The 26,752-nt window shown below is 40.2% G+C and overlaps 2 protein-coding genes across 2 annotated transcripts in view; one reads left to right on the top strand and one right to left on the bottom strand.

Annotated features, from left to right (window-relative positions):
* NDUFAF2 (NADH:ubiquinone oxidoreductase complex assembly factor 2) overlaps window positions 1-15,118 on the top strand; it is a 64,038-nt gene extending 48,920 nt beyond the window's left edge. Inside the window, exons 3-4 of the mRNA XM_039567803.1 lie at window positions 1,380-1,420; window positions 14,764-15,118. Of these exons, the coding sequence (XP_039423737.1) occupies window positions 1,380-1,420; window positions 14,764-15,021 (299 nt within the window). The 3' untranslated portion in view covers window positions 15,022-15,118. The remainder of the gene's footprint in view (window positions 1-1,379; window positions 1,421-14,763) is intronic.
* Window positions 15,119-15,848: 730 nt separating this feature from the next.
* On the bottom strand, window positions 15,849-18,597 carry SMIM15 (small integral membrane protein 15). The gene is made up of 3 exons (XM_039567804.1): window positions 18,505-18,597; window positions 18,334-18,390; window positions 15,849-17,631 (listed from the first exon to the last, which is right to left on the bottom strand). Exon 3 carries the CDS (start codon window positions 17,602-17,604, stop codon window positions 17,380-17,382), a length of 225 nt encoding a protein of 74 aa, XP_039423738.1. The 5' UTR covers window positions 17,605-17,631; window positions 18,334-18,390; window positions 18,505-18,597; the 3' UTR covers window positions 15,849-17,379.
* Window positions 18,598-26,752: the final 8,155 nt, after the last annotated feature.

Here is a 26,752-nt window from a genome sequence, read left to right as displayed (position 1 = left end):
GTTTCACCTTCTATGTAATTGTATTTTCAGAAGTGAGATGATGCTATGACTCCGTGCAGATTTTAGTGTCTTAGACTAGTCTAAATCATTCCCTGGTTCCCCTCAAAATACAGCACAGATGGTATTAGAAAACTAAAATTCGGAAGAGTTCCTTCTTAAAGCATTTCTGAAACTTTATAGACGGCTACATGTGAGGCCAGGAATTTGAGTGGGTTATAGCAAAATGTTATTTTTGCTCTAATTTTCAAGCATAGTAACAAAAATCTTAATTATAAAAGCAAACGTATGAAATAACATTTTGCTGTGTCCTCAGCACTTGGAAGTGGCTTTCCGTATGTTTGTCATTCTGTTCATTACTGGCTACTTGTATTCTGCTACTAATTAATTTAAAAAATATGAGCAGAAAAGACAAATGTCATTGAAGTATCCAACAAGTACCTACCAATAGTGTGAATTGAAAAGGCATGAAAAACTGCTACAGTAGTGGTATTTCTAAAAAGTGGTGTCAGGTAATTCCTCTAAATAATGTAATAATGTAATAGTTGGAGCTCTCTCCTTTAATTCATCGTCGGTACAAAGTGACACCTGTCAGCATCTACAATGGAGTCTCTATATTGCTGCCTCCCAACAGTCCCAGCTAACAGCAGTGTTAGTGATGGGAGTGGGCATCTATCTACAGATTTTGTTCAGAAAACCTGAGCCACAGGACAATTGTTCTGCTTTCATTCCTCCATTCCTCTGCTGTCTTTTCCAGCATGAATTGACTGAAATGGAGGGATCCTTCTCCCAGGCACAGTACTTGCCCCTCCATGAAGTGGATAATCCCCCAGAGCCACAGGATGTGCTTCAGTCCAGGCTCTGCAATCCCTCAGTCAGGTCTGGGGCTGTACCTTTCATACTCGTAAAGGAATTCTACCTGGTAGTAACATAAAATGTTTTCAGCTTTAAGAAAGCCTGAAGCCTGTAAGAATCCTTTTTCTCCATAGTGGTCTAAGGCTGTTCTTACTTTTCATTGGTCAACTTGTCATTTTCTTAGGGTATACCTCAAAGCTGTATTGCAAGCTCAACAATAAACCTGTGCCATAAGCCCTGCTTTTTAAGCCCTGTTTTGACAGCCAAGGTGATATGTAAACTGTGCCCAAGGTCTCCACACAGAGTTGACACCATCCCCTACCTCTTCCTTCTCTAAAGACTGAGTATTGAAACTGGAAATAACATCTTGTGCTGACATTCTGGGAAATGACATGGCTTGCCAGGTTGTGGCAAATTCTATTATAATTTTTTCATAAATATTTGCTTTCTTTTACAAATTCATAGTAATTTTGAGTTTTGATACTGTTTGTGATCTTTGAAATAATCAATTTGATTTTTTTTTCCAGCATGGATAAGAAAAAAGAGAGAAGATCCACCCACCATTGAGGTGAGATGAAATGTCTTTAAATTTTCAATTGTTTTAATGAAACTACCATTAATTCATTTATAGTGGACTCATCTGTGCAGTAATCTGTCACTTGTGGGGAGAATTTAGTATGTTCCTTGCCTAATTGATGAAAATACACACTGGGTAGGTATCTAACACTTAGAAAAAAGGAAAATAAGTGGAAATATAAACTCCATTATTCATTAGTCATTATCTGTGTCAATTCTTTTAAGATGGTATATGTAGGTTCTTTAAGATGATCATGACCATTGAAAAGTCTCTTCAATTAAACAAGTTCTTAAATTATTGCTATGACTTTTTAATTAATGCAAGGTTTTTTTCATTGTGGTTGTTACTAAAACATAGGTTTCAAACCCAGCTGCCAGTGGATTCATCAAAACAGGAAAACCAATTGCACTAACATTTTAGAGTGCTAATGAGGTGTGGGAGTTACAACGACGTCTTTTTCCATAAGAGAAAGCAGAGAAATGTCCAACAGTGTCTTCCATGCTGATGAGTTTGTAAAGCGTTTGCAAACAAGTTTGACTGCTGATCTGTGTACGCAGATGCATGCACACACATACATGACTTGCCCAGCATTTCTACTGCAAGTTGCTTAAGCACCAGCTAGGAATGAGAGAGAAGATAAGACACTGTTTGCTGCAGAAGATTCAAAATGACACCCACAGAGGCAGATACCTGACTTGCATCAGAAATAACTGTGTCACGTTCAGTGAAGATATGTTGGCATCTCCAGCCATTTGGTCACTGAGATCTTCTGGAACATCCTGGCCTGTGAAAAGTTGTCCTGACTTCCTGTGTGTTGAGATGACCTCAGGAAGCTTGTCAGCTTATGCTGACAAACTGTAACTCATTGAAACAAGCTCCCACACAACATACAGCTTTCAACTAATTCTCTCTGCCCTTCTTTCCCACTTGCCACTGAGTCTATAGAGACAGTAAGGGCTATAATACACCTATGAATGAAAGAAGTTCAAGTTAAATTTATCCTAAAAGCTATTCAGGGAAGTAATAAATGTGAGTTTGGATTTTTTGTTTGTTTGTTTTGTTTGTTTGTTTTGTTTGTTTTTATTTTTTCCCCTTCCCTCCCCAATCTAGTTACTTACGCAGAGTCATGAAACAGTTGTTCCATCTAAGTTTGGACTGACCTCATTATAATTACTTCTGGCTTATACCAACTGTATGAAAACAAGCTTTATTGTTGAAATTACCAATTAATGTGATACCTGAAGATGGGAGGTGTCTTGGTTTTTGTTCTATCATTTCTGTGAGCGAGGCTGCTGTGGTAGTTGCTCTGAGGTAAACCTGCTCCAAGGCAGGCAGCCTTGGGTCTGGAATTGGTGCAATAAAGCTCCTTCTGGCGCTAGAGATGTTGGTTCATTTTTGAAATAGGGAGCAAGTCTCCACAGGTGAGAGAACTGTGGAACAATAGTGTTCTAAATATTTTACCTTCCAGAAAAAGCAATTTATGGAGAGTGAAAGATTGCTGGGACTGATGGTGCATTCAGAGTTACAGGACTGCTTATATTTTCAGATTCATGAGGTAATAGATCTGAAAAATAATTTAGCAGCAAGGTACTTTACCTGCAGGGCTGTGCATTGATGTTATCACAGAGCAGAAGTGATAACCTAGGAATTTGAAAATAGTTACCTTTTTTCAAGTAATCTCTAAATAGGTATTTTCCCGTGTAAGAAAAAGTTGTTCAAATATATGTATGTTAAAAATTCGTGCTAATATTGTGAAAAGAGTGCTCCAGTCATATTTTTAATATGTGATAGTGAAGCCTAATTTTTTTCTCTCTATTACAGAGAATAGTGTGGGACACTATGTATGATCTACTTTTCTCCAAATTTGAAACTGGCACAAACCCTTACATCACCATATCATCACAAATATAGTTATAGTAGTGAAGTGCATATAGCATATTGTTTGGTCCCTATTTGTAGGGCTGATTTGCTTTAGTGTTTTAGCTACAGAAACTTCACTGGCTGCTATTCCATATTATATTCCCCTTTTAACAGTAAAGATGGTACGGTAAACTGCTGTTTGACAGCTATGAAAAAAGGGAGTATTTGTGGCATATTCCATGTTGGAACCCTGTATAACAAATCTCCTTGTTCTTTCATGTATTTCTTGTGAGACCAGACTATTTCTGAAAAAGGAGGTAAAGCCCACAAGTTTTGCATTTTTGCTTTAATGACACTTTGCTCTCAACATATTGTAACAACCCTAAAGTTCCTAAAGCATAAGTTTCTGGAGCTGTGCCTATGTTCCTACCTTTGCAGTCTGTAAAACTACTTTTTTGGATGGTTTTCCTTTCTTTCCTGTCCTTTGTCCTTCACTTCTTTTTTCTTTGTAATATCAAATGACATATGTTAAACCTTATTAAAATTTCTGTTCCACTTCTGTTAGCCTAGCATCCCTTTTTGAATCTTACATTTGAGGATTTTATATTTGTCTGTCTGATCTTTGATTGAGCTCTTGGCTATTGATGATAGAGGTTGCCAAGCTGCTCAGGCTACCAGGTTTCATGATGAGGTTTATGATGAATTTTTAATTGAAAATACTGGAGAGATACAGCTTCACAAAGCAGCTGGATCTTACTGATCGCACTGATGACCACGTGTTGGGAACCAATGGTTTGGTAAATACTGTAGGCTAATAAAATATCATTCATAATCATCAGGACATGTTGGTCATTTAACTGAGAACAAATGTGAGTTGTTCTGCCTCACCAGTGGTCAGAGTAGTTGGGTCATGACACCAGCTAAATCTGTTGATGATTTTCTTGAGACTTGATCATGTTTTGTATTCAGGCCATTAATTCTTCCACAAACACCTAACGGATCTTATTTTGTTTGTTTGCTTGTTTCCATTATAAATCTTTCACTTTTGCTCGGAAGTTGTTGCTTTACCTCTCTCTTTCTTTAGTTTCCCTCTCTCTCTTTTTTTTTTTTTATGGAAGAATACTCCAAGTCAACTTGTACAGTGTTAGTTGTACCACAGCCCTAATGGTTTCTTTCCTCCTTGTGCCCCCTTCCCTTTTTCTTCATTTTTGAAGGAAGTCACTTGGACTTCTGTGTCTGGCCAGACATAACTCATGAATGCTGCTCATCGCCTTGGTTATTTCTAACCTAGCGAGTTCCATAAGGAATGTTAGTGCTGGAAGGTTTTAAAGTCATCTTCTGGGATACTGGTTAACAGTTGGTTGCCTTTTGATTTTTTTACAGTTGGAAATATGCCAAGTCTCAACTCAGTTGTGATAAGGGTGATAACCTGACAAATTAATGCAGATGAAGTTGTTTCTTATGTTCTGCTTAAACATACTCTGTTCCTATGGTAATCAGGGAATCTGTCTTGATATAGAATTCTGGATCATGCCTTCGCCCTGTCTGAGCATGTGTACAGTATGTGTGTAGTACATATACTCTTTAATAAAACATGAGAGTCTGTGCTTGAATATGTATATTTTTGCTGTACTGTAGCATCCTGTCATCTGCCCCTTTATATGTATATTGAGAATGATCATATATGGTTCGCTGAGGAAAATCATTACCTTTATTCCTGAGCAGTTCTAAGTTGTATTTTAACCAGTTTAACAAGTGATGAATGACTAGGTTGATTAATACAGTTCTTTATTGTGTATATAGAAAACTAGATGTATGTAGCAAGTGTTTTGGCAAATAGGAAGTGTGTCATTGTCTAGGGACCTTACAGTTTTAAATTAATGAAAATGTTTTAAAGGCTGCTAATATTAAAATAATTTTAATCAAATGCTATTTTGTAGAAGCAGATTTAATAATTTATCACTTTACATGCATATTAGTTCACCTGCTAAGCTTTCATGTTGTCAAAATTTGTTAAGAAAAGTTGTCTTGAGATACAGCGGTTATTTTATAGAAAGGATGCTCCATTCGTGCAAATTATTTCTTTAAGAGGCTATTCTCTTCCATTCTTTGAGCCATAGTCCACCTTCTGTATGGCTCTTCCAAAAATCTGTAAGGTAAATGTAAATGTGCTGTCTTGCATATGCTCCTATCTCCTTCTGACTACAGACTTCTCTATTGACTTTAAACATGGCATCTTTATATTTTGGATTTTTCACATCTTGTTTGGAAAGGAAAGAAAAGATACTCATGGAAGACAGGGAGGAAACCTTGTTTCTTCTGGCCTTTCTGTACCTAAATTATATTTGATTTTTTTTCTTGTTTCAGAGGGCATCAGATTTGTAGAGGCTTTTAAAGAATTCTGCAATCTATAACACAAGGTATCTGAATGTATTTAGAAATCTAACCCTTATTTTCTCCTATAACAGATCTTATAGCTACACACTACTTCTGACAATGTCCTGAGGTTCAAAGGTATCTGAGATACTTGGCACTGTTTAAGGCCATGTCTGTATAATGGAGATAGAAATAGAGTTACAGATTTTCTTGGGGTGTCAGAAAACTAATGAGGAAACTTGCAATTATGGCAATGCTGAGAGAAACTGGTATGGAGAGAAATGTGGTTTATCTCTGAACCCACCAACGTGGTATCCTGCGAGTGATAGATGTGAACCTATAGTAACACATGCCTGTGTACACAGATCTTTGTACTAGATAGCACTTCCCTGTTGATACAGACACTGCTTCCTCTGTAGCACACACTGGGCTGCACAACCACCAATCTCAGTTTGAACTGAAACCTCTCTGTTGGTCTGTATGCATGTGTGTGTTATATTAATATTTCATGGGAAGTAGAGTAGAATTGCATGTTCCTTTAATTAGCATCAAGATCTGAAAATAGTTTGAAAACCACAGTAAATGACTGCTTTTCTCTTGCAGTATGTACTTGTTACACAGTAATAAATTTCAGTGGGTTCTGAATTGCACAGTTGGATAGAAAGTGAAATGTTAAAAAAAATTCTGTGATGACGCCTCCATTCTTTCAAACTATTTCTAGGATTTCCATAATTATCTGTTTTGACAAACTCCTTGTCAAGGGAGGAAAAAACATACTTCAGTGAGTTGTAATAAGCATAAGGTTTCTTCCTCCCACCCCCTGAATTATTAAATTGAAATTAAATTCTATTTAGTTCGCACAATGCATACCCACTCTCCCCATTTGTTTGATCGTAAGTATTATTTATTTGAGAGATGGTATGATCAAAAGTACGTTCAGTTATTAGTTTACCCAGAATTCACATTCCTTTCAGCAGAATGGAATGCAGTTTAGAAAAATGCTTTGTTTGACATTGTTGGGATTGCATGTTACAATTCTGCCTCTGTCTGCTTTCAGATGCTTCAGTTGAGAAGTTGTAAAATGAGAACACTGACAGGGAGATTGTACATTCTTACATAGAGACTAGGGCTTAGCACATGAGTAGTTTACTCCTGAAGCCACCAAAAGCTGCACAGTATGATTTACAGTTTGAGGAAAAAATATTTAAAAAGCAGAGGGATAAACATGTCACTGAGCAAAATATTTCCCACTGTTGTTGTCCAGAATCACAACCAGGATTTGGGCCATATTCAAATAACTTAGGTTGCATTAAATAGCATTTTGCATAGTAAATTACACTTGATTCCAGAGAGGATTATTAGTCAGTGCAAAAGGGCAGAAAAACTTGACGATATAAAGAACTTAGATACAAAGACCTTAAATAGAAGGGAGTAGTCATAGAAGTCAATTAAAAAAAAAAAAATCAAGCGTTTGCAGAAGCCATCATCTTTTAGATTTTTTCCTCCTGTTTGTTTTAAATTTCTCTTCAGATTTGAAATATAAGTGCTTGTCAACCTCCACAGAGGTATATTGGGGCACCAATTTGTCCCATTGCTTCCAGGTTGCCCATGATGCAGATTTTAAGGCTGCAGAGCAAAGAGCTGCTGCTGCTCTTCCGTTCCTATCCTTGTGGGAGGGAACGCATGGAGCACTGGCTCTGTGTCCTAATTCACTGACAGCACAGCTGAGTGGGGATGGAGGGCAAAGTGAAGTGTACCAGGAAAAGGGCTGGTACAGAGTACATCATATGCAGATGAAGGGGAAAGCAAGGACCAAACTGAAACTGAGTCACAGCTACAGTTCCTTTTTTACTTTGTGGGGATCAGGGCTATGCATTGCCCTTTATTCAGGGCAGAGTGCAGTGGTGCCAGGTAGTTTGTGGTTTTTGCTGCTTCTACACAATTTCATTGGTGATCTTGAATATGTGTGTAGATCTGGACAAATATCTTTGCAGAATTATAAAAATAATTCAGGCACAAACTCCTACTGTCTCCATGTGTTTGTGATATGCTTTATAGTCCAGTGTCTCTTTCTTTTGCCTCTTGATATGTGTTCTTGCCAAACACGTGTTACACTGTGGTGCCCTAGAAACTATATCAGCTCATGCCAGAGATTCTGTAGTTCCTAAGTAGTACTACAGTATTTAGCACTGCTTGCCTGCAGATTTAATTTAAACAAAAATTACTGTGAGTTAGAATTAGTATTTAACTGATTTATCTTGGTAGTAATGTGGTATTAGTACTGCATTTGAAACTAGATACTGCAACTGATCAGAGATTTGCTCAAAAACTGAACCTGCATAAAGCAAATCTTACATTGATTTGATTAACGTTTGTTGATTGACCAAAGATATTTAGTGTATGTTCTTTACAAAATTAGCAGTCAGTTGAGTCAGTGTTTGATTTAAATAAGTATTTTAGCTAATCCAGGTAAGGCCTTCTATTTCAAACTGCTCCTCTGTTTTTGCCATGGAGTGACAGCCTTTCATTTACCACATTATTTCTCATTCCCAAGCTGGTACTGCTAAGATCATGTTCAGTTGCTGAGTTTTCAAGACCTGCCCTGGATCAGAACATTCAGTGCTTCCCAAAGATGAGGTCCGCTCTCTGCCTCCTACTCTTGAAATATGATGTAATAGCCAGTTGTTTCATCTTGCTTATTTAACTTGTCAAACTGGAAAATGAAGTTTAGTTAACTAGTTTGGTGATATTCTAAAAAATGGTGATACAGCTTAACGTCTAGCATTTTGCCAGAGTTTTAGTTAATTTGACAATGAAGAAAGATTCTGACATTTTAAATTGTCTTACAACAATCAACCTTTTTAATACTATGCTAAAACTATTTTTTAAATTCCATTTGTTATTTTTTAAATTTTTGTCGATTTGTAGGTATGAATTTTTAACAGCATTCTAAGTTCAAGTTCATTCATGATTCAATCTAGACACAAAATGCAAGTATTCTATGAATATGCACTGTCTACAGTTCAAAGATCATTAATCTGTCCAGCTGTTTCTCAGTTCTGGCATCAAACAGTAACTAGCTAACCCTATTCAAATCGAGTGAAATCTGTCCAGCTGTTTCTCAGTTCTGGCATCAAACAGTAACTAGCTAACCCTATTCAAATCGAGTGAAATTATGAGTATTTCAACATATGTATTTAAAGATAACTCGGGAAGTTGAAATAGTTTCTAAGACAACATAAAGAAGCTATTTATTTCTAGTTTATCAATATACAAACCTATATGAAATGAAATGTGATTTTTTTCTCAGAATTACTAATAAATAAAACCCATGTAATTAAAGGGTTAGGTCTAGTGTCTTTAGAAAACCTTCTGGAAAGTGCCAATCTGTTAAAATAACCTTTAAATCATCCCCCTTAGGCACTGTACATTGGTACTGCATGTCTAGCCGCCTGCATCCATAGTGCTCCATTCCCAGCTTTGTGCTCCGAAGTTTGAAAATGCTCTGTGGGAGGCAAGTGCTGGTGTTAGTGACGGCTGGCTTGAGGGCTGAGGGGGATACAGTGAGGGAGTAAGAGTAGGGGAGGAGTGGTTCCTCAGGCTGTGGGGTTCAGCAGGTGCTGCAGGATAGAAGGCGTTCAGTGCCATTGTTTGCCTGTGGAGAAGTATAGCAACAGGTGTCCAGCCAAGATTGGTCACTACTGAGCTAGACCCCACCTGAAGGAATGAGTGAGTCTGGATAACCCTCTTTTGTGTTCATGACGTTTTCCTTCCAGGAGGAACTAATTTTATTCATTCTGTAAGGCTACTAGCTTATTCAGGAAGTGGAAAGAAGTTACAGTGTGGGAGTCTTTACAAAGAAAAGAACACTGCATTCCAAATATTGATCCTACAAAGCAGGTATTCCAGTAGTCTTGTAGGCATCTAGAATCCTTCATCTAAATTTTTCTCCTTGTATGGAGTGGAGGCGAAAACAATTTCCATGCTGCAGCAGCAACTTTGTGATACAACTCAGCTGCCAGAGTTACAGGAGAGCTTTGAAAAATACATAGTTTGCAACAAAAGTGAAAATTTCATGCCAGTGGCAGGAAATACAGCCCGATGACTTCTGCAGAAACATCCTTGGAAGACAGCAACATGTCTTGGGTTGTGTTGCTACTATGAGCAGGCCATCTTTCATTCTTTGATCATGCAGCTGTTAACCAATACTAAGATGTCAGATTATATGCAGAAGTCAGCAGTTTCTGGATGAAAAGCAGCTGCCTCAAACTCCACAAAGGGCTGCTTTGGTATTTCCTTAATAATAATGTTCTTCAAGAAAACCTTAGACATCACTTTCTTAAACTCTGCCTTCCTGAGGAGGGAAGACATGCAGCTCCAAATGTTAGAAGCGTTAAAAACCTCATACAACTTAAAATAATCACCAAAGCTGGACAACCTGCAGTGAGTAAAATATCTTGGTTTACTTTTCACCTAAAAATAAACTGTAGAACATGTAGTTGGACCTAGCTTTTGGCATATCATGTGTATCCCATTCATGTGTAATGTATGCTGGGACCTGATGCATTTCAAAGTGAACCCCTGCATGTAGGGATTTCAACTGTTTGAAAATGTGGCTGGATATCTTAAGGCATTTTTTGTTTTTTTAGTTTTGCAGCATAACCTCAGTTCTGAGATTTCTCTTTTAATAAAAGTGTTGAAGGACCTTTCTGATACTCTTAATATGCCATGTACTTCCTGAGAACTGCTGGTTCAAAGGGCTTATATAATTTATTTGTACAAAAAGACAGTGTTGGAAGAACAAGCTAATCCTTAGAAAACTGCAGCTGTCTGGTAGATACTATGTTCTCTGGGTTGGATAGAAAGACTCTGTATTTCCCTTAATGGTCAGCACACATTACATGTTCACGTACTTATATTTTAGCAGAAAACTTACTGGGGGGCAACTTATAGTGAAGATAGCCATCTTATAAAATACTGTGATTCTTCTTGGAGGAGGATGAAAGATAAGTGTTTTGAACCTGACAATGGAACTTAAAAAAACCACAAACAAACTAACTTTTAGCCCTCAGTTACTTTTTGTAGCAGATCAGAGAGTAAAGGATTGGTTAGCAGTGGAGTCTCAAAGTGAGAATCTATTTGACCCAATTTTTCTAACATGCCAATTGACCCAATATTTCCAATTCATATTTTCTTTAATTTGAGCACAGGATCCCAGTGATTTCAGTGTACGTGTTAGTGGCATGAATTTATTGCCAAAAATGGATGTCTACAGATACTTCATAGTTGAAAAATTTTTGTCCTGGTATGAATTGTATAGAAAATTCTGAGTAAGTCACTTCAGTTTGGGGTTTTTTTCTGCATTGACTGATAAAGATAATTTCTTATGTTTTTCTTTTTTCTTTTTTTTTTAAGATCCACTTTTTTATTTTACTATATCGCAGCTATACTCTGTCCACAGAAAGCTGATTAAAAGAGCCTTATTTGAGTCTGAAAACCAGAGAACAATTATATATCAACATTTAAAATGGACTTGGAGCATCTGGAGTTTGGTTACAGCTTCTCTTACCTGACTATGATAACTTCATGTTGAAGTAATCACTTGAAGAGATTTTAAATTAATAACAGCTGTTCACAGTAAGGAAATTATGTTTGTTTAATAAATAATTTCCTGTGGTTTTAGCAGAGACAATGATGTGGTCTTCAGTTATCACAAAGGTATTTGACCTTGTTTCTTTGTAGTGGTTTAATACAAGCACCATCCACTTGAAATCAATAAGGTCATGGTGGATTTACATAGACGTGTGGTAAACAAGGATAGAATTGAGAGATGCCACAAAGAGGTCTTGCTATACTGACTGTTGAAAACTTGAACTTGTTATGCTTGGCAATATTTCTATTTGAGCATGTGAGAATTTTCACCCCTCTTCAGTTTGCAAAGTCGTTTGTGTATTACTTCTGTATTTCCATTCAATATTCCTGTGCGAAGGGTTCTGCCTTTGCTCTGCATATCTGTGAATTTAAGTACAGAGGCAACTAAGAACTAAGAAAGGAGTTATCTTCCATGGTACCTCTAAGATAAGGTATATTGGGTTTGTATGGCCAGGTGTTGGTAGTGGGGCAGCTACAGGGGTGGCTTCTGTGAGAAGCTGCCAAAAGCTTCCTCCATGTCTGGCAGAGACAGTCCCAGCCAGCTCCAGGATGTATGTGGCTCTGGTCAAGGCTGGGCCCATCGGAAATGGTGGTAACGCCTCTCTGATGATATATTTAAGAAGATTAAAAAAAAGTTTTGTGGAGTTGTAACTGTGCTCAGAGAAGAGCAGGGTGACAGTATGTGAGAGGAAGAGGCCTGCAGACAGCCAGGTCAGGGGAGAAGGAGGGGCAGGAGGTGCTTCAGGCACCAGAGCTGAGGTTCCCCTGCAGCCTGTGGTGCAGACTATGGTAAGGCAGCTGTGCCCCTGAGCCCATGGAGATCCACAAGGGAGGAGACCCACGCTGGAGCAGGTGCATGCCTGAGAGGAGGCTGTGACCCCGTGAGAGGCCTGTGCTGGAGCAGGGTCCTGGCAGGGACCTGCAGACCCATGGAGAGGAGCCCATGCTGGAGTAGGTTTCCTGGTAGGACTTGTGACCCTGTGGGGGACCCACACTGGGGCAGGCTGTGCCTGAAGGATTGTTTGGGGTGGACTGTTGCTCATGAGATGGACTCATGGAAGTTCATGGTGAACTGTCTCCCATGGGCAGGATCCCATGGTGGTACAGGAGGAGGACTCCTCTCCCTGAGCAACACCAAGAACACGTGACAACTGACCATAACCCCCATTCCCTGTCTCCCTGTGCTTGCTAGGGGAAGGAGACAGAGCTGGGAAGGAGGGAGGAGTAGGGGGAAGGTGATTTTAAGATCTTATTTTACTTCTCATCATCCTGTGATAGTATTGAGTCTGTTTTGCCTGTTACAGTATTTTGGTGTGTGATTTCTCATAGTCCTTATCTCGTGAACTCTTCATTATATTTTCTCTCCCCTGTCCAGCTGTGGAGGGGAGTGACAAGCTTTGGTGGACATCTGGCATCCAGCCATGGTCAACCCACTGTATAAGGTTTTCTTTAAATACTTTAAATACTGTCTTTTAAAGCATTCTTAGGTATTCATAATTGCTATTTCAACTCTTGGTGGTATCACAGGTATTTTAACACCTAAATTCCTAAAATAATGTCATGGTCTTCTGCTCATGGAAAAGGGTACTAACATAGTTTCTCCTTAACTCTTCCCATATACTTGTAATCTGGAGAAAATAATTCAGCCTTTTTCTTCATTCTGGAGGCCATCTCTATCTATCTACATGGATGACTGGAAGGTGATCAGGAGTAGTCAGCATGGATTCACTGCAGATAAATCAAGCTTGACCAACCTGAATGACTTTTATGATGGAACAACTCCCTGGATGGAGGAGGGGAGAGCAGTGGAACCTCAACATCAGCAAGGCTTTTGACACTGTCTCTCACAACATCCTTGTAGGAAAACTGAAGGGGTGTGGACTGGATGAGTGGACAGTGAGGTGGATTGAGAACTGGCTGAATGGCAGAACCCAAAGGATTGTAATCAGTAGCACAGGATTCAGTTGAAGGTCTGTCACTGGTGGTGCCCCCAAGGTTCAGTACTGGGCCCAGTATTGTTTAACTTATCACCAGTGACTTGGATGAAGGGACAAATGCCTCCTCAGCAAGTTTGCTGCTGACACAAACCCGGGAGGAGTGGCTGATACCCCGGAGTGCTGTGCAGCCCTTCAGAAGGACCTCAGCAGGTTGGAGAGATGGGCAGAGAAGAACCATCTGAAATTCAGCAAAGGCAAATGCCAGGCTCTCCACCTGGGGAAGAACAACCCCAGGCACCAGCACAGGCTGGGGCTGACGGGGCAGCTCTGCAGCGAAGGACCTGCAGGTCCTGGTGGACACCAAGCTGTCCATGAACCTGCAGAGTGTCTGGTGGCCAAGGAGGCCAGTGGGATCCTGGAGGGCACTAGGAAGACCATTGCCAGCAGGTGGAGGGAGGTGATCCTGTGCGTGTACTCAGCCGTGGTGAGAACCTCACCTGGTTCTGGGCTCCTCAGGACAAGAGAGACATGGAGCTCCTGGAGCAGGTCCAGCAGAGGGCAACGAAGTTGATTAGCAGCTGGAGTGTCTCTCCTGCAAGGAAAGGCTGAGAGGACTGAGGAAAAGGGGAGAAGAGATGACTGAGAGGGGACCTGATCAATGTCTATCAGTATCTGACCGTAGGGTACCAAGAGGATGGAGCAAAGCTCTGCTCGGTGGTGCCAAGCAACAGGACAAGAGGCAATGGGCAGAAACTGATGCACAGGAGTTCCACCTGAACATGAGGAGGAACTTCTTTACTGTGGGGTTGACCAAGCACTGTAACAGATTGACCAGAGAGGCTGAAGAGTCTTCCTTACTGGAAATAATCAAGCACCATCTGGACACAGTCCTGTGCCCTGGGCTCTGGGATGACCCTGCTGGAGCATGGAGGTTGAATGAGGTTGGACCAAATGACCCACTGCACTATCTTCCAACCTGACCAATCTGTGATTTTATGATTTTAATTATTTATTTTTTAATCTTGCACTAGTAAGACCCCAAAGGTTGCACATCTGTTTCTCCCAAAACTGTACCCCGAGGCACAGATACCTAACACCACAGGCATAGTGAATTACATTAAGAGATGCAAATGATAAATACCTGTAAGTACCAACTCCTATATAGGAAACAATGCAAAAAGTATTATTATTTTCAATGTATTTTCACATTTATTGATGACTGTATTTAATTTCTTAATTTCTTCTTTTTGCTCCAACAGAATAGCGAAGTGGACACTACAATGCAGTTTTGCTTCAACAAGATGATCCGGACATTAAGAACATTCTAAAATAGGGTTGAATTTGCAGTTGTGGGAAACCAATTAATTTTGCCACGTTTTATTTTACTTAAATACCTGAAAATGCAGTTTATAAAATTAAGAAAAGCCATGACTGCTTAAAATGTTTTATTGCAACACTGTATTGCATTTGCTTCTGACTTATCTAATTATCTTTCTACTGTGTTCTTAGGAGATTCTTAGCAATGAAAATTATAGAGAAGAAATGAAACAGAAAGTCAAGGATGTATCTGAAAAGGATAAGCTGCTTCAGGCCAAGGAATATGAGGAAGGACTTGTTGCTGAACCAAGTCATACTCAGGTCAAAGGCCACGCATCTGCCCCTTACTATGGAAAGAAGGAGCCCTCACAAGACCCCACAAGCACTGCTAATACCTTCCAGCCAGGGGCCTGGATGCCACCAGGCACTGGTAGTAGTCAAAATAAATAAGCAATTTAATGGACAGATACTGCTAATGGATAAATATTTTAACAGAGAACATACACAGCTGTTATATACAAAAGTGCAATAAAGTAGTATTAAAGCAGTTGCGGGTTTTTTTGCAGAATTATTTGAATAGGCTGAATCATGACAAAGTATTGTAAAATGTTTCGGTTTAGTGAAAAACAGGATGTGTAACTAAGTTTGGTTTTGACAGTTGCTGTTCATCAGGTTACTCTTGAATTCACAGTTAAAAGACTATCTAAATTTTCTTAAAGTCTAAATTGGCTTTTTCTTTGAATAATAATTTAGTTTAAAAACTGTTCTTGATGTAAAAATAGTAGTTAGTACACTCACATTCTCCCAAACCTTGGCCAAGATGTCTCTTAAAAATAAATCCCTTGGCAGTGCCAGTGTGGTTTCCGTTGGCAAGCAGACAGAAAAGTTGATTTCATTAACAGGAATCACTATGACACTGCACTGATTACGCACTGTACTCACTGTAGAGACATTCTTGTAACTTAAAAACCAGTCAACATATTTCAGTAATGTTTGATGTGCAGACAGCAATCTGCACAGGGTAAAATCAGTTAAACAACATAAAACTGTTATAATAGAAGCTAGAATATTTGATAAAGCTCCTGGAAAATAACACTAGGTGTGGGACAAGGGACTGTCAGGAATATTAAAAAAAAAATTAGTTTTATTCCTGGTGTATCCATGGACTTCCCTAGATGATTAGATCATTTTGGCCATAGTTTAGATACATGAAATGTGCAGATTATTTCCTTAGAGATGATATTTGAGAACTTCAAATAAAAACAGAGACCACACAATTTTTTTCAAAAAGTATCAAATTTATTTATGGAGTGTATCCCTCATCAGTTCTCCTCCCTGTGTTTCAAGCTATGTAGGTATCAAAGGTGGAACACATACATATTTGACAACACTTCATACAAAACATGGAGACTTAATCTCACATACTTATAAAATGCCCAAATGTCGTATTCTAATAATGCTAGCTTTCACCAACAAAATTGAAATGGGATCAACTTCACATTTACTTAAAGTAATTTCAGTTAGACTCCCCACTTCTGATCCCCCTTGGTGTCAGCCAGCTCTATAGGTCTCTCTTCATTTGAACAATGGTATTAAGGTTTTATTTTTAAACCTGATCAAAGAGTAGCTGCTAGAATGCACAACTCCGTGCTGCTTTTCAGAAATACGCAAAATGTAAAATTTTAATGACTGCTACGAGCTCGGCCACCACAGACTATTATTAGAAATTAGGCTTTGAAAAATTAATCCGTTCTGTTAAGAAGAAATGAATTGGAAATAAGGTTAAATAATTTTGATGCATTTGCAACACAAACCTGACTTCTTTAACTATTTCAGCATCTTGCAACCTGTAAGGCAGCCAAGTTTCAAGGGCCATAAGAACAAAAATCCCACCTAAACTCCAGTCTTAAAGGTAGCCAGAAGGTTAGCAAGCAGAACTACTGTCACCAGCTTGTGCATCATCCTTGCACAGCCATCTGCTGTAGGTCTCTGGGGAAAAACACTAGGCCACCTGGGTCTTTGGTCTCACTCCATTTATGCTATTCTTTGAGGCATAAAGACTTTATGAAGGTAAAAACAAATCTGTTACAGGTGGAGTGTTCAGGTGATTGTTAGGGAAGACCAAACAACATAGTACTGCATTTTATAGAACGTGAGTGCCTTAAGAGAAATGAAGCTAATAAGAACAAGCAATCTGTTTCCTAGAACCTGGGCTGAAGTTAAAGGCTGTTGATGGCTGGTAGTTCAGGAAACAAGAAAAGCTCAGGTACATTATTTCTGCAGACAAGCACCACCATCAAAGACACTGCAGCAGCCACTGTGGGCACACACAGCCATATGCAGTGACCTTAAAAAAATCAGTCATGTCTGCTATCTAATGCTACAGCTAGCTTGTCTCTACAGCTCTTCTCAAGGTATGCCAAAACTTACATTTCTGTAATCCAGTTTATTCACATTTTCCCCTACATTTGACAATTTTAAGACACTTGTTAAGTCATAGCTTGGCTAAGGGGAAAAAAAAAAAATCTACCTCCAGAGCCACCCAACAGGTTAATTTTTTAATTTAACATGCGAATTTAGAAAAGCAATCTCCACTAGAATACAAGTAGTAAATATAGTGACTCTAACAAGTGTCACTTGGGCAAATTTTAACACAAATCAGCAGGAAAAAAAATACACTGGAAGTATTAAATTTCATACTTCAAGAAATAACAGGATCAAGTATCAAAGGACAGTTACAACACGAAATGTAGAAGTATTTCATTTAAAAAGTGGATTATTTGCACAAGGAAGGCCATTTTTGCCCATTTAATCCTTCTTTGTTCGTTTGGCTTTTGCAATGTTCTCCTGGCGTTTCTGTTTCTTCTTTTGCTCTCGTTCCCTGGCCTCAATCATTTTTGCAAGCTTCCATGACAGCGCTGCACTAATTACAAACAGCGGCGTGAGGGCCAAGATCACAGTTGTGAGAAAGCCATAGGGGTCCTTGGCAGCCCACTCCACGATGTACTCAGCCCAAGCCTTAATATCGAACATCTTTTCTGTTTTGCTATTGGGAAAACCCTATGGAATAATAAAAAAAAAATTTCTGAGTACTCAGAAAAATAAAGCACACATACACAAGAACCAAACACAAGAAATTACACCTTCACGTGAGGAAGAACTTCTTTATATTGAGGGTGGCTGAGCACTGGAACAGGTTGCTCAGGGAGGTCATGGAGTCTCCCTCTGGAGATATTCAAAGCCCACTTCGACAGGTTCCTGTGTCACCTGCTCTAGGTGACCCTGCCTTGGCATTTCAGTTGGACTGGATGATCCCCAGAGGTCCCTTCCAACCCTAACGATTCTCTGATTTTAATATAAGTTGTCATTGTTCACTATCAAAGGACAAGACCATTTTTGCTGGAAATTAAAAGCAGTGCATAGTATGTGAAAGTATAATACAAAGCATTGACCCTACGTTAAAGTTCAGTGCTTATAGAATAATTAGGCATTTAATCCAACAGAGCTGCAAATGCTGCCAAGGATACACTCTAAATGGAAAAAAAGTGCGGTTTGCGGTTCTCTGGAAGTGAAGGAGAGGCAGTCTCGCTGGTTCATCTCTCTGTAGGTTTCACTACAGAGGAGGCGAGGGAGCCCCGGCAGTGCTTTGGGTACTGAACTGGCGGCAGTCGGGCAGCCCAGCCCACCGCAGCGCCTCCGTGGCGAACGGCCCGACCGCCTCCCTCCGTGCCTCCCGCCCCGCCCCGGCCGGCACCGCCTCACCTGCGGCCCCGGGCACCCTCCGGGCCTGCCGAGCGGCGGAAGGGCGAGCCGAGCTGCCTGCGGAGAGAACACACGGGCCGTGAGGGGACGGCGATGCCCCCCCGCCGCCGGCGCCCCCCGCCCGAGCCGCGCTCCCGGGGCCGCCCCCCGCCCGCCGCTGCCCCGCGGTACCGCGGCCCTGGAGGGCTCCGGGATTCCGAGCGGAAACAGGAAGGAGGCGCCTGCCCCGCCCAGCCCGGCCGGGCGGGAGCGGGGAGCAGAGCCCGCCCGCCGCGGGGGCTGGAGCGGCCCGGCCGCGCCCCGGCCGCAGCTGCCTCTGCCCGAGCCCCGCCCGGAGCCTCCGCGGGGCGGGCGCTTCCATGACGAGGAGCGGAGGAGCTCGTCAGTCCATTAAGAAAAAAAGCTGTAAGCCGGGAAGAAGGCGTTTCCGAGGTACCCGGATGCGCAGTTCACGACGTGGAATACCCTGTGGAAGCTGGAATGCCGCTCGCACCAGAGCTGGGAGCCCCGTGGTGTCTCCGTGCGCTCGCCCCTTTTGGGGCCGCTCGGGTGTGAGGAACGATCAGGGTGAGACCGCGGGTACCTTGCCACTACTTCGGCAAGATGCCAGCTGTATGTCCTGGTCCTTTAGAGACTACTGACCCACTCGGGTGGGCACACCGTGGCTGTTCCCGGGGCTACGTGGCCGTGCAGGAGCCGCTGTCTGTTGCACTGCTCCCCACTGGCCTGACGTCAGCAAAAATAGTTAGCTGATCTCGGTTTATTCTGAGCCTTTAATATGCTCATACTGAAAAATCAATCAAAAAATGTCATCTGTTGCACCAAGCCTTCCCTTCTCCCTTTGCACAGACACACAGATGTGAATAACAGCTTCATTATGTTTCCAGTGCAAAGGGTAGATTAGGATATTAGCTTAATACATGAGAGGATCTTGCAATCACTCAAATTGTATTGATCAATTCAGGATCAGTTCTCTGTACTATACCAACAAATGCCACCACAGCATTCTGCTTTCATATACCTTTTCTTTATGTGAATATTTATGTTATTTCAAGGACGGAAAACAGGCAACTAAAAATATATTTTGTTAGAGAGTTATTGATCGGACACCTGACTAATAATCTAAATTGCTTGTATATCGAATGCAATTTTTTTGCTATGTGGAAAATTGCATTATTTGTGCATTTTTATTCAAAAAGTGTGTGTCGTGTTCAGTCTGTTGTCATATCTTTTGAGGATAGGATAGGACAGGACAGGATACGATACGATACGATACTCCTTTTGAAACGCACCTACAAGCATTATCTGGTACAACTGCCTGACCACTTCAGGGCTGGCCAAGGATACAGCATGTTGCTAAGAACTGCACCCTGAGGAACACCGCTGGTGGCTGGTCACCAGCCAGATGCAGCCCCAGTCACTGCACCCCTCTGAGCTCTGCCCTTCAGCCAGGTCTTCACCCAGCACACCGTGAACCTGCTCATCCCACAGCTGGGCAGATGTCCAGAGGTGACTACTGTGAGAGGCAGTATCAGAAGCCTTAATCCAAGATTAATCCATTAAGAATCCTTAATCCTTCCTAAATCCAGGAAAACTACATCCACCTCCTTCCTTCACCCACGAGGCAGGTGACCTTGCCATAGAAGGGTATCAAATGAGTTAAACAGGGCTTTCCTTTTGTGAAACTGTGTTGACTCTGCCTGATGATTGCATTGTTCTTTAAGTGTCTTTAAGTCTTTCAACTGCAGCCAGTGTGATCTTCTCCATAATTTTTCCAGGTACTGAGTTTAGACCAACAGGTCTTCCTGGATCTTCCCTCATGCCCTTTTTGTAAATTGTGATGATGTTGGCTAGCTTCCAGTCCAGGACCCCCAAAGACTCCAAGATCTTTGGTAGCTATCTGTACATGTATCTCTGTACTTGTGTTACTCAGCCATTTATGTGAGCATTAAAACTCTAGAGAAGTTATGGGTCCCCATTTGGTCTGTAGTTTGTAAATCTTAGCAAAATATAACAACTTCAATTTACTGGATCTTAGATACTGTTTCTGAGATGTTGTATGTAATAGTATTGCAATAAGAAGTTTTTGTGTGCTGTGTAGCTAAGTTAAAAGTAGGTGGGCCATTACGTAAGTATATCCTATTTCTGGTAAAATTGCGTACTCGGCAAGAGGGGACACAGTTACATTTCTGATGCTTGAATGAAAAATTCAGATACATCTTCCAAAATAAGCACTGACTTAGCAGCTATATGCAAGCTTTTTAATATAACCACTGCAAAATTAATTTCCAGTTCCAGTCTTTCACATAATAGAAGTTGTCTCATCTGTCTGTCTTTCAATGTCTTTTCTGCCTTATTGTTTTAAAGAGGAAAAGTACCTTATTCATTGTGGCAGGGAAGAAATAAAAGGCAGGGATTTTTAATTCACTTTTCCTATAAAACAGATCTTATGTAATTACTTTTCCGGCTGTCCTTCTCCCCCTAATAGCTTATGAAGCTATTCCTGGTGATACTGGCAAAGTAGTAAAAGTCTTGTACACAATAATTTTGCTCCTTTTAAGATCTGTGAAAACACATGGCTAGGTAGAAAAGACAGGCCCAGACTACCACCATGACTGAAAGTTGCAGTGAATCTTTAATCGGAATGAAGAGAGGTTATGGGAATGCTACCAGATGGGGAGGCTTCATTTGTGGCTTGCACATTACCAAATTCAGAATAATTCAACCATGAGGCCATGGTAGATCAGGATACTTGTTTTGGTTTTCTGAATTAATCAGCTGTTGTACTTTAGGTAGTCAAAAAGAGAAGAGAAATTTCAGCATTAACTAGCAAAAAACAGCACAACCCTTAGTATACCATCAGAGTGCTTTAAAAGACCACATTAAGCATGTGTTTATGTTAACTGTAGTTTTGTCACTGAATTGCTACTTTGCAAGTCTGCACTTTCTTTTACATCTAATCTAGAATTCCTTTAAATGACCCTGTTATTTTATTTATAGTCATGTATGTGCCTGAGTGTATTTTAAGACAGTCATTAATTTTGTATCTGTCAGGGAAGGATCCACTGATGAAAGATCATAAAGAGTGAGTAGGCAGAGAAATGGAAACAGCACTCAAAAAATCCAGAAATAATAAAATAAGATACAATGCTGGGAATGTAATACAGACATGTAAAATGGGAGAGTTACTTCCATGAAAGCAACACACCAACAGTGTGAAGGGTCGCAACAACAGTGACTGAAGGGTCTGTGAAGTGTTTGGTTGTGTGTGGTGAAGACAAGCTTTGAGTAAATGTATTCATTTCACTCAGATGTGTTGACATGTATCAGTAGTCCAGAATCTTCCTGCTAAATATATAAGGAAGCTGCTAAATATTTCACTCAGTGAAATCTCAAGCTACCCTTCTATCATTTGTACAGTCTGAGGATAAACTAGTTCCTTGAAGCTAATTTTTTTCTACATACAGCATGAATTCTTCAGTAAACCTTATGTATATTTATTAATGTTCTGGGCATGGTGTACTCCACTTGCTGAATATCTCTGTTTCTAGAAGACCTAGGTGGAATTCTTGTGCCATTACACAATGGTGGGGTTTTTTAGAGTTTTATAAAGTAAATAGACTATTTATTTTTTTCTCCAGCCTGTTAAATATCTAAGCTGTGAAAGTTTTATTGGCAGGGTTTTGACCATGTATGATACACTCACAGTATGTGCCAGCCAATAAACATTCTGATTTTTACAATTGTACTTAAGCCAACAAAACTCCTTTGCAGCACTGGGGATTAAGGATTCTTTTTCTGATACAAATCTTTGAGAACTTTGGTGTTTCATGTTTAAGTGGATTTGCAGTCTATTCTGTAAATTGCATGATCAACCCCAAATATTTGTAGTTTGGCTATCATTCCTAACAGTTAGGTCTGAGTATCTGAGACAAGAGTAGTGAAAATCATGATTAATATTGCTGCTGTACTTAATTCACTTCAAACAACCCTTATAAATTGTTCTCCTCCTATATATATATTCAAGGACAAGACATGTTGGGACAGTGCATTATCCATAGGTTAACATGCTGCATGCTTTTGTATCCTTAGAAGGTAACAGAACATACATTTCTTTAATATTTGATTAAAGAATGATTAAATGCTTCTGTACTCTAAGTGGATTAATTTATGTAATGGCATTGTTTTTACTACTTTTGTAATAAATAACTGAAGAACTAAAGTGTATCATGCCTTACTCTAGCCTTCATTTGTCCCCACTATAGGTCTTATTACAGTTCAAAAAGGAAAAAGAATTATCTAAGATAGATAAAGCAGCTATTTGACATCTTTTCCTCTCCTGGATCATTAGTCCATTCTGTTATGGTCACGACTGATGCAGGTAATAACTGACTTCTAGAACTGTGGATTATTTTAAAGGGAAGGTGAGAAAAAAAATCATTATCAATACAGCTTTATAAATTCTCAGAGCTTTTCCCAGAGGTAGTTTAGTGTAGCAGGTCAGATAAGAAATGAGAATCAGAGGATAATATACCAACTGTGACATTATGCCTGGGCTGATTTGCAAAATTTTAGCCATCGCCACAAAAGTCTCACCTACATTTGAACAAAGTTGAAAAGCTGGAGAAAGATTGGTACCTCTGAACAGGCCCTCCACAATGCAAGTCATTCTCTGAAGCTGCCTGCTTAGGCTCACAGACCATGGAGGGCCCTATGGACTGAGGATTAAACACCTCAGTGAAATGCCAAATTGAAGTGCAGGGAACACAAACCGAACCCAGTGAATCAGCTCCATGTATAGTAAGTGCTAATATTTATTCACCTTCTTAAAATACTTTGAGGTTCTTGAATTAGTTGAACTTTTAGGATTCAGGTTTTCCTTGATTTTGTAGAAGCTTGAGTTTAACAAGCCATTTATGTCTATTATAAAGCTATGTGCAAGTAAGGGTTTTAAACACAGCCTTTTCAAGTTCAAGGAGTGGAGTTTCATTTCTAAAACTTCTTCTATTTATGGTCTTACTCTATTCCTGTTTATAGAGGTTGGTATTTCTGGTGTGCAGCTAGACATCTCAAAAATGTGTACAACTGAGTTTATTTTTGTGGCTTGTTCAGCAGATAAGACAAAATTGACAAGAGTAATTGACTTTTAAGTCTTCAATGACATCCCTTTTTAACATAACCGACATACACTGTAAGGTAGGACACTTAGAGTGTACGTAAGTCCCTTGTACGTTCTGAGAACTAGAGAACAGGAACCACGCTTCTGTCTAACCATCACATTTCATCATGGGCGAGCTGAGCATGGTTATTGTTTTCATAGTTTCTTTCCGAGAGCAGTAAGAAGTAACAATACTGTTTCATAAAGTGTTACAGCTGCTTTCTGCAGGTCACACTGTCCCTAACTGGAGCTGAAAAATGTCCCAGGGTAGTGTCTGCAGCAACCTCTTTTCTTGAATCATCATGATCTGCATATTACATAAGAATGAGTTCCTGATACCTCAATAATAATAATTGTGCTGTTTACTGTTTCAGTACTCTGAAGTGTTCATTAGATAGTCAGAGTACATCTCACAGGTGTTCTACTGTCTTTGCTAAATTCAGGTTCAAATAATACATTTTCCTCAACAAAATGCCTTTTCACAACTCTAGTGATTTTGATTCCCTTCTTACAGGGCACAGGTAATCCAGGGTAAAAGTGAAGTTGGAGGCTCTTATAATAGGATATGATTTAATGAGTCAGGACTGCTGTAATAGCAAGGCACCCTAATGCTAATTCCTTACTCATTTTTGCGCAACTAGACCTGATATGCTACTGTGTGTTCTACAGCTGTCGTTTTCCATCTGAACATGGCAGTACCTTTCTTTTGTTTATGCGTGTTTATACAGTTTACACTTTTTATAAAGTGCTGTGATCTCTCTGCTGCTGAAAGACACTGTATAAATCTTCAGTATTGATAATGAGAGCCCATTTCAGAATTAACTTTGAAAAGTAGTATATGCATGAGTTACTGAGATTTGAAAGACAGCCAGCATTGTTGGCTGCTTCCTACTCTATCTTATATGGCAAGAAACTGTTGTCAGTGGAAGTGGGAGTCTGTACCTTATATGAATTCTTAGCTCTGTGGAATGGAATGCTTTAGCAATCTGTAGCATTATGTGTACATCCCTCCTGCCTTCTGCTAGTCAGTAAAGGAGTCTTTAGCAAAACAAAAATTCTAATATTCTAATAATAGTTATCATGCTAGAATTAAAACACCTAAAGTTAAAAGCTTTTCAGCTCATTCTTAGCAAAGAAGAATGATTAAACATAAAGAAACATCCCCACAATTAGTGTATTTAAACATCAGCAAGTGTTGATGCTGATTTTGTTGTCTGAAGCACCTCAGCCTCATGATCAGATATTTAAATGGTAACTGCATGCTCAAAAGATAATCAGAAAAGTAATTCCACTACTGTGGAATTTGTACTCATTTATTTCTTCCTCAGATTATAGGAAATAATGTTCTTATAAGAGCCTTCACAGCTGAGAAATCTCACTAACATAAATTTACCTTTATCATAACACTGGGGGTCAGTTTTTCAAATGTAAAAATGTATGTTCTTGAAATTGAATTGTTCATGACACACTTACCAGTTTGGGTAGATGTCAGCTTGTCTGTCCTTGCCAGTGCCAGGTCCACTCCTAAGTTTCAAACTTATGCAGTATTCTTCTAGAATACTATCACTAAGCTAAACTTGTGTTACCTAGATTGTCACCAAATACAGTAGCATTCATCTGATTTGTTTAGAATCAGCTCGATAGAGTAGCTTGCAAAGCTCAGACGGCCAAAAGCTGCTGTCGGATGTTTCACCCTGCAACAAAATCAGGTGCTTTCCCCTCAATTTTTTCTCCATTCTAAGGCATAGAAGAGCAGTAGATTCAAACACTCATCTGACTTCTTGGTAGCAGAAATTCTATATAAGAGGTCAGGTACTTTTAAAGGTAGAGCTATTCCTTGATGTACTCATGATTTTTAAGAGCTCTACCCACAGGATTAGCATGGGAATTTACTCCAAATCCTCCAAGGGATCCCTGCCATACCGAGCAGGAAGCAGCGAGGGCAGGCCACCTTAAGGACAGGTGAGCCAGGGGTGAAAGCAGGCAGGACACGGACAAGGATGCAGTCCCACAGTATCTGAGCACAAAGAGCAGAGCAGGTCTAGTGGTGGCATCAAGGCTCAGCTCACAGATCAGACCACCAGACAAGCCTGTAGTGATGAGACAGTCCAAGATCAAGCCAGAATATCAAGTGACCAGGTCAGGATCAGAGCCAAGAGCCCAGAAGGTGGAAGACCAAAGAGACTGAGAGCAAGAGCCTGAGCTTAGAAGCAGCTCTACAGCAAAAGTGGACAGGACCCCACTTCCTACAACTTTTTGTCACACCACTCTTTCTGGGCACACCTCTGACTGAAGGTCACAGAGCTGCATGAAGCCAGTGGTGAGCTTGAGCCTTAGGCAGCTAAATCATAGAATCAGAGAAACAGAGAATATCTCCAGTTGGAAGGAAGCTAGCAGGATCTTTGAGCCCAACTCCCTGCTCTTCGCAGGACTGCTTAAAACTAAACCTAATGATGACTAAAAGCATCATCCATGTGCTCCTTGAACTCTGGAAGGCATTTTGCCATGATCACTTCCCTGGGGAGTCTGTTCAAGTGACTGGCCACCCTCTCAGTGAAGAACCATTTCCTAATGTCCAATCTGAACTTTTCCTTAATGCAGCTTGTTTCCATTTCCTTGTGTCCTATCTCTGGGGACCAGAGAGAGCAGATAAGGACCATCCCCTCCACTGCTCTCCTGGAGGAAGTTGTAGGCTGCCAGGAGGTCACCCCTCACCCTTGTCTTCTCCAAGCCAAAGAAGACAAGTGAAATCAGCTGCTGGTCCTAAGTCTTACCCTCAGGATCTTTCACCATCATGTCCACTCTCCTCTGGACATGCTCTAATGGTTTGATGTCCCTCATATATTGAGGTGTGCAAAATTTCAAACAGGACTTGAGGTGAGGCCACAGTTCCTGGAGAAGAGGTATACTTGGGGCCGTAATAAAGCTTGGTATTCCAACTGCAGCTCTATTTAATCTCAGTTGCCTTCCTTTTAATTTGTCTAGAAAAAAAATGAAGATCCATACCAGTAGTTTTGGCCACAGTAAGATGAACTGTTCTGCCCATAGCTGATATAAGTTGATAGCTTTGGCCAGTAACAATGGGGACCAGCTTTTTATGTGAGGGACCACCACTCATCTGGATTTATGTTTGTAATTGCTCTGTAACAGTTGTGTTGAAATTACCTGGTTTAGAAACATGCTTGAGATAACCTGTTTACGGTGTTTTTAAGATTAACTGCATAATTTTAGAGAACTGGGTGAGGAAACAATTACATATGC

Source organism: Corvus cornix, chromosome Z (assembly GCF_000738735.6).
Source record: "Corvus cornix cornix isolate S_Up_H32 chromosome Z, ASM73873v5, whole genome shotgun sequence".
NCBI lineage: Eukaryota > Metazoa > Chordata > Aves > Passeriformes > Corvidae > Corvus > Corvus cornix.
Note: the sequence above shows the minus strand (reverse complement) of the source record. Positions and strands in the feature narration are given on the sequence as shown.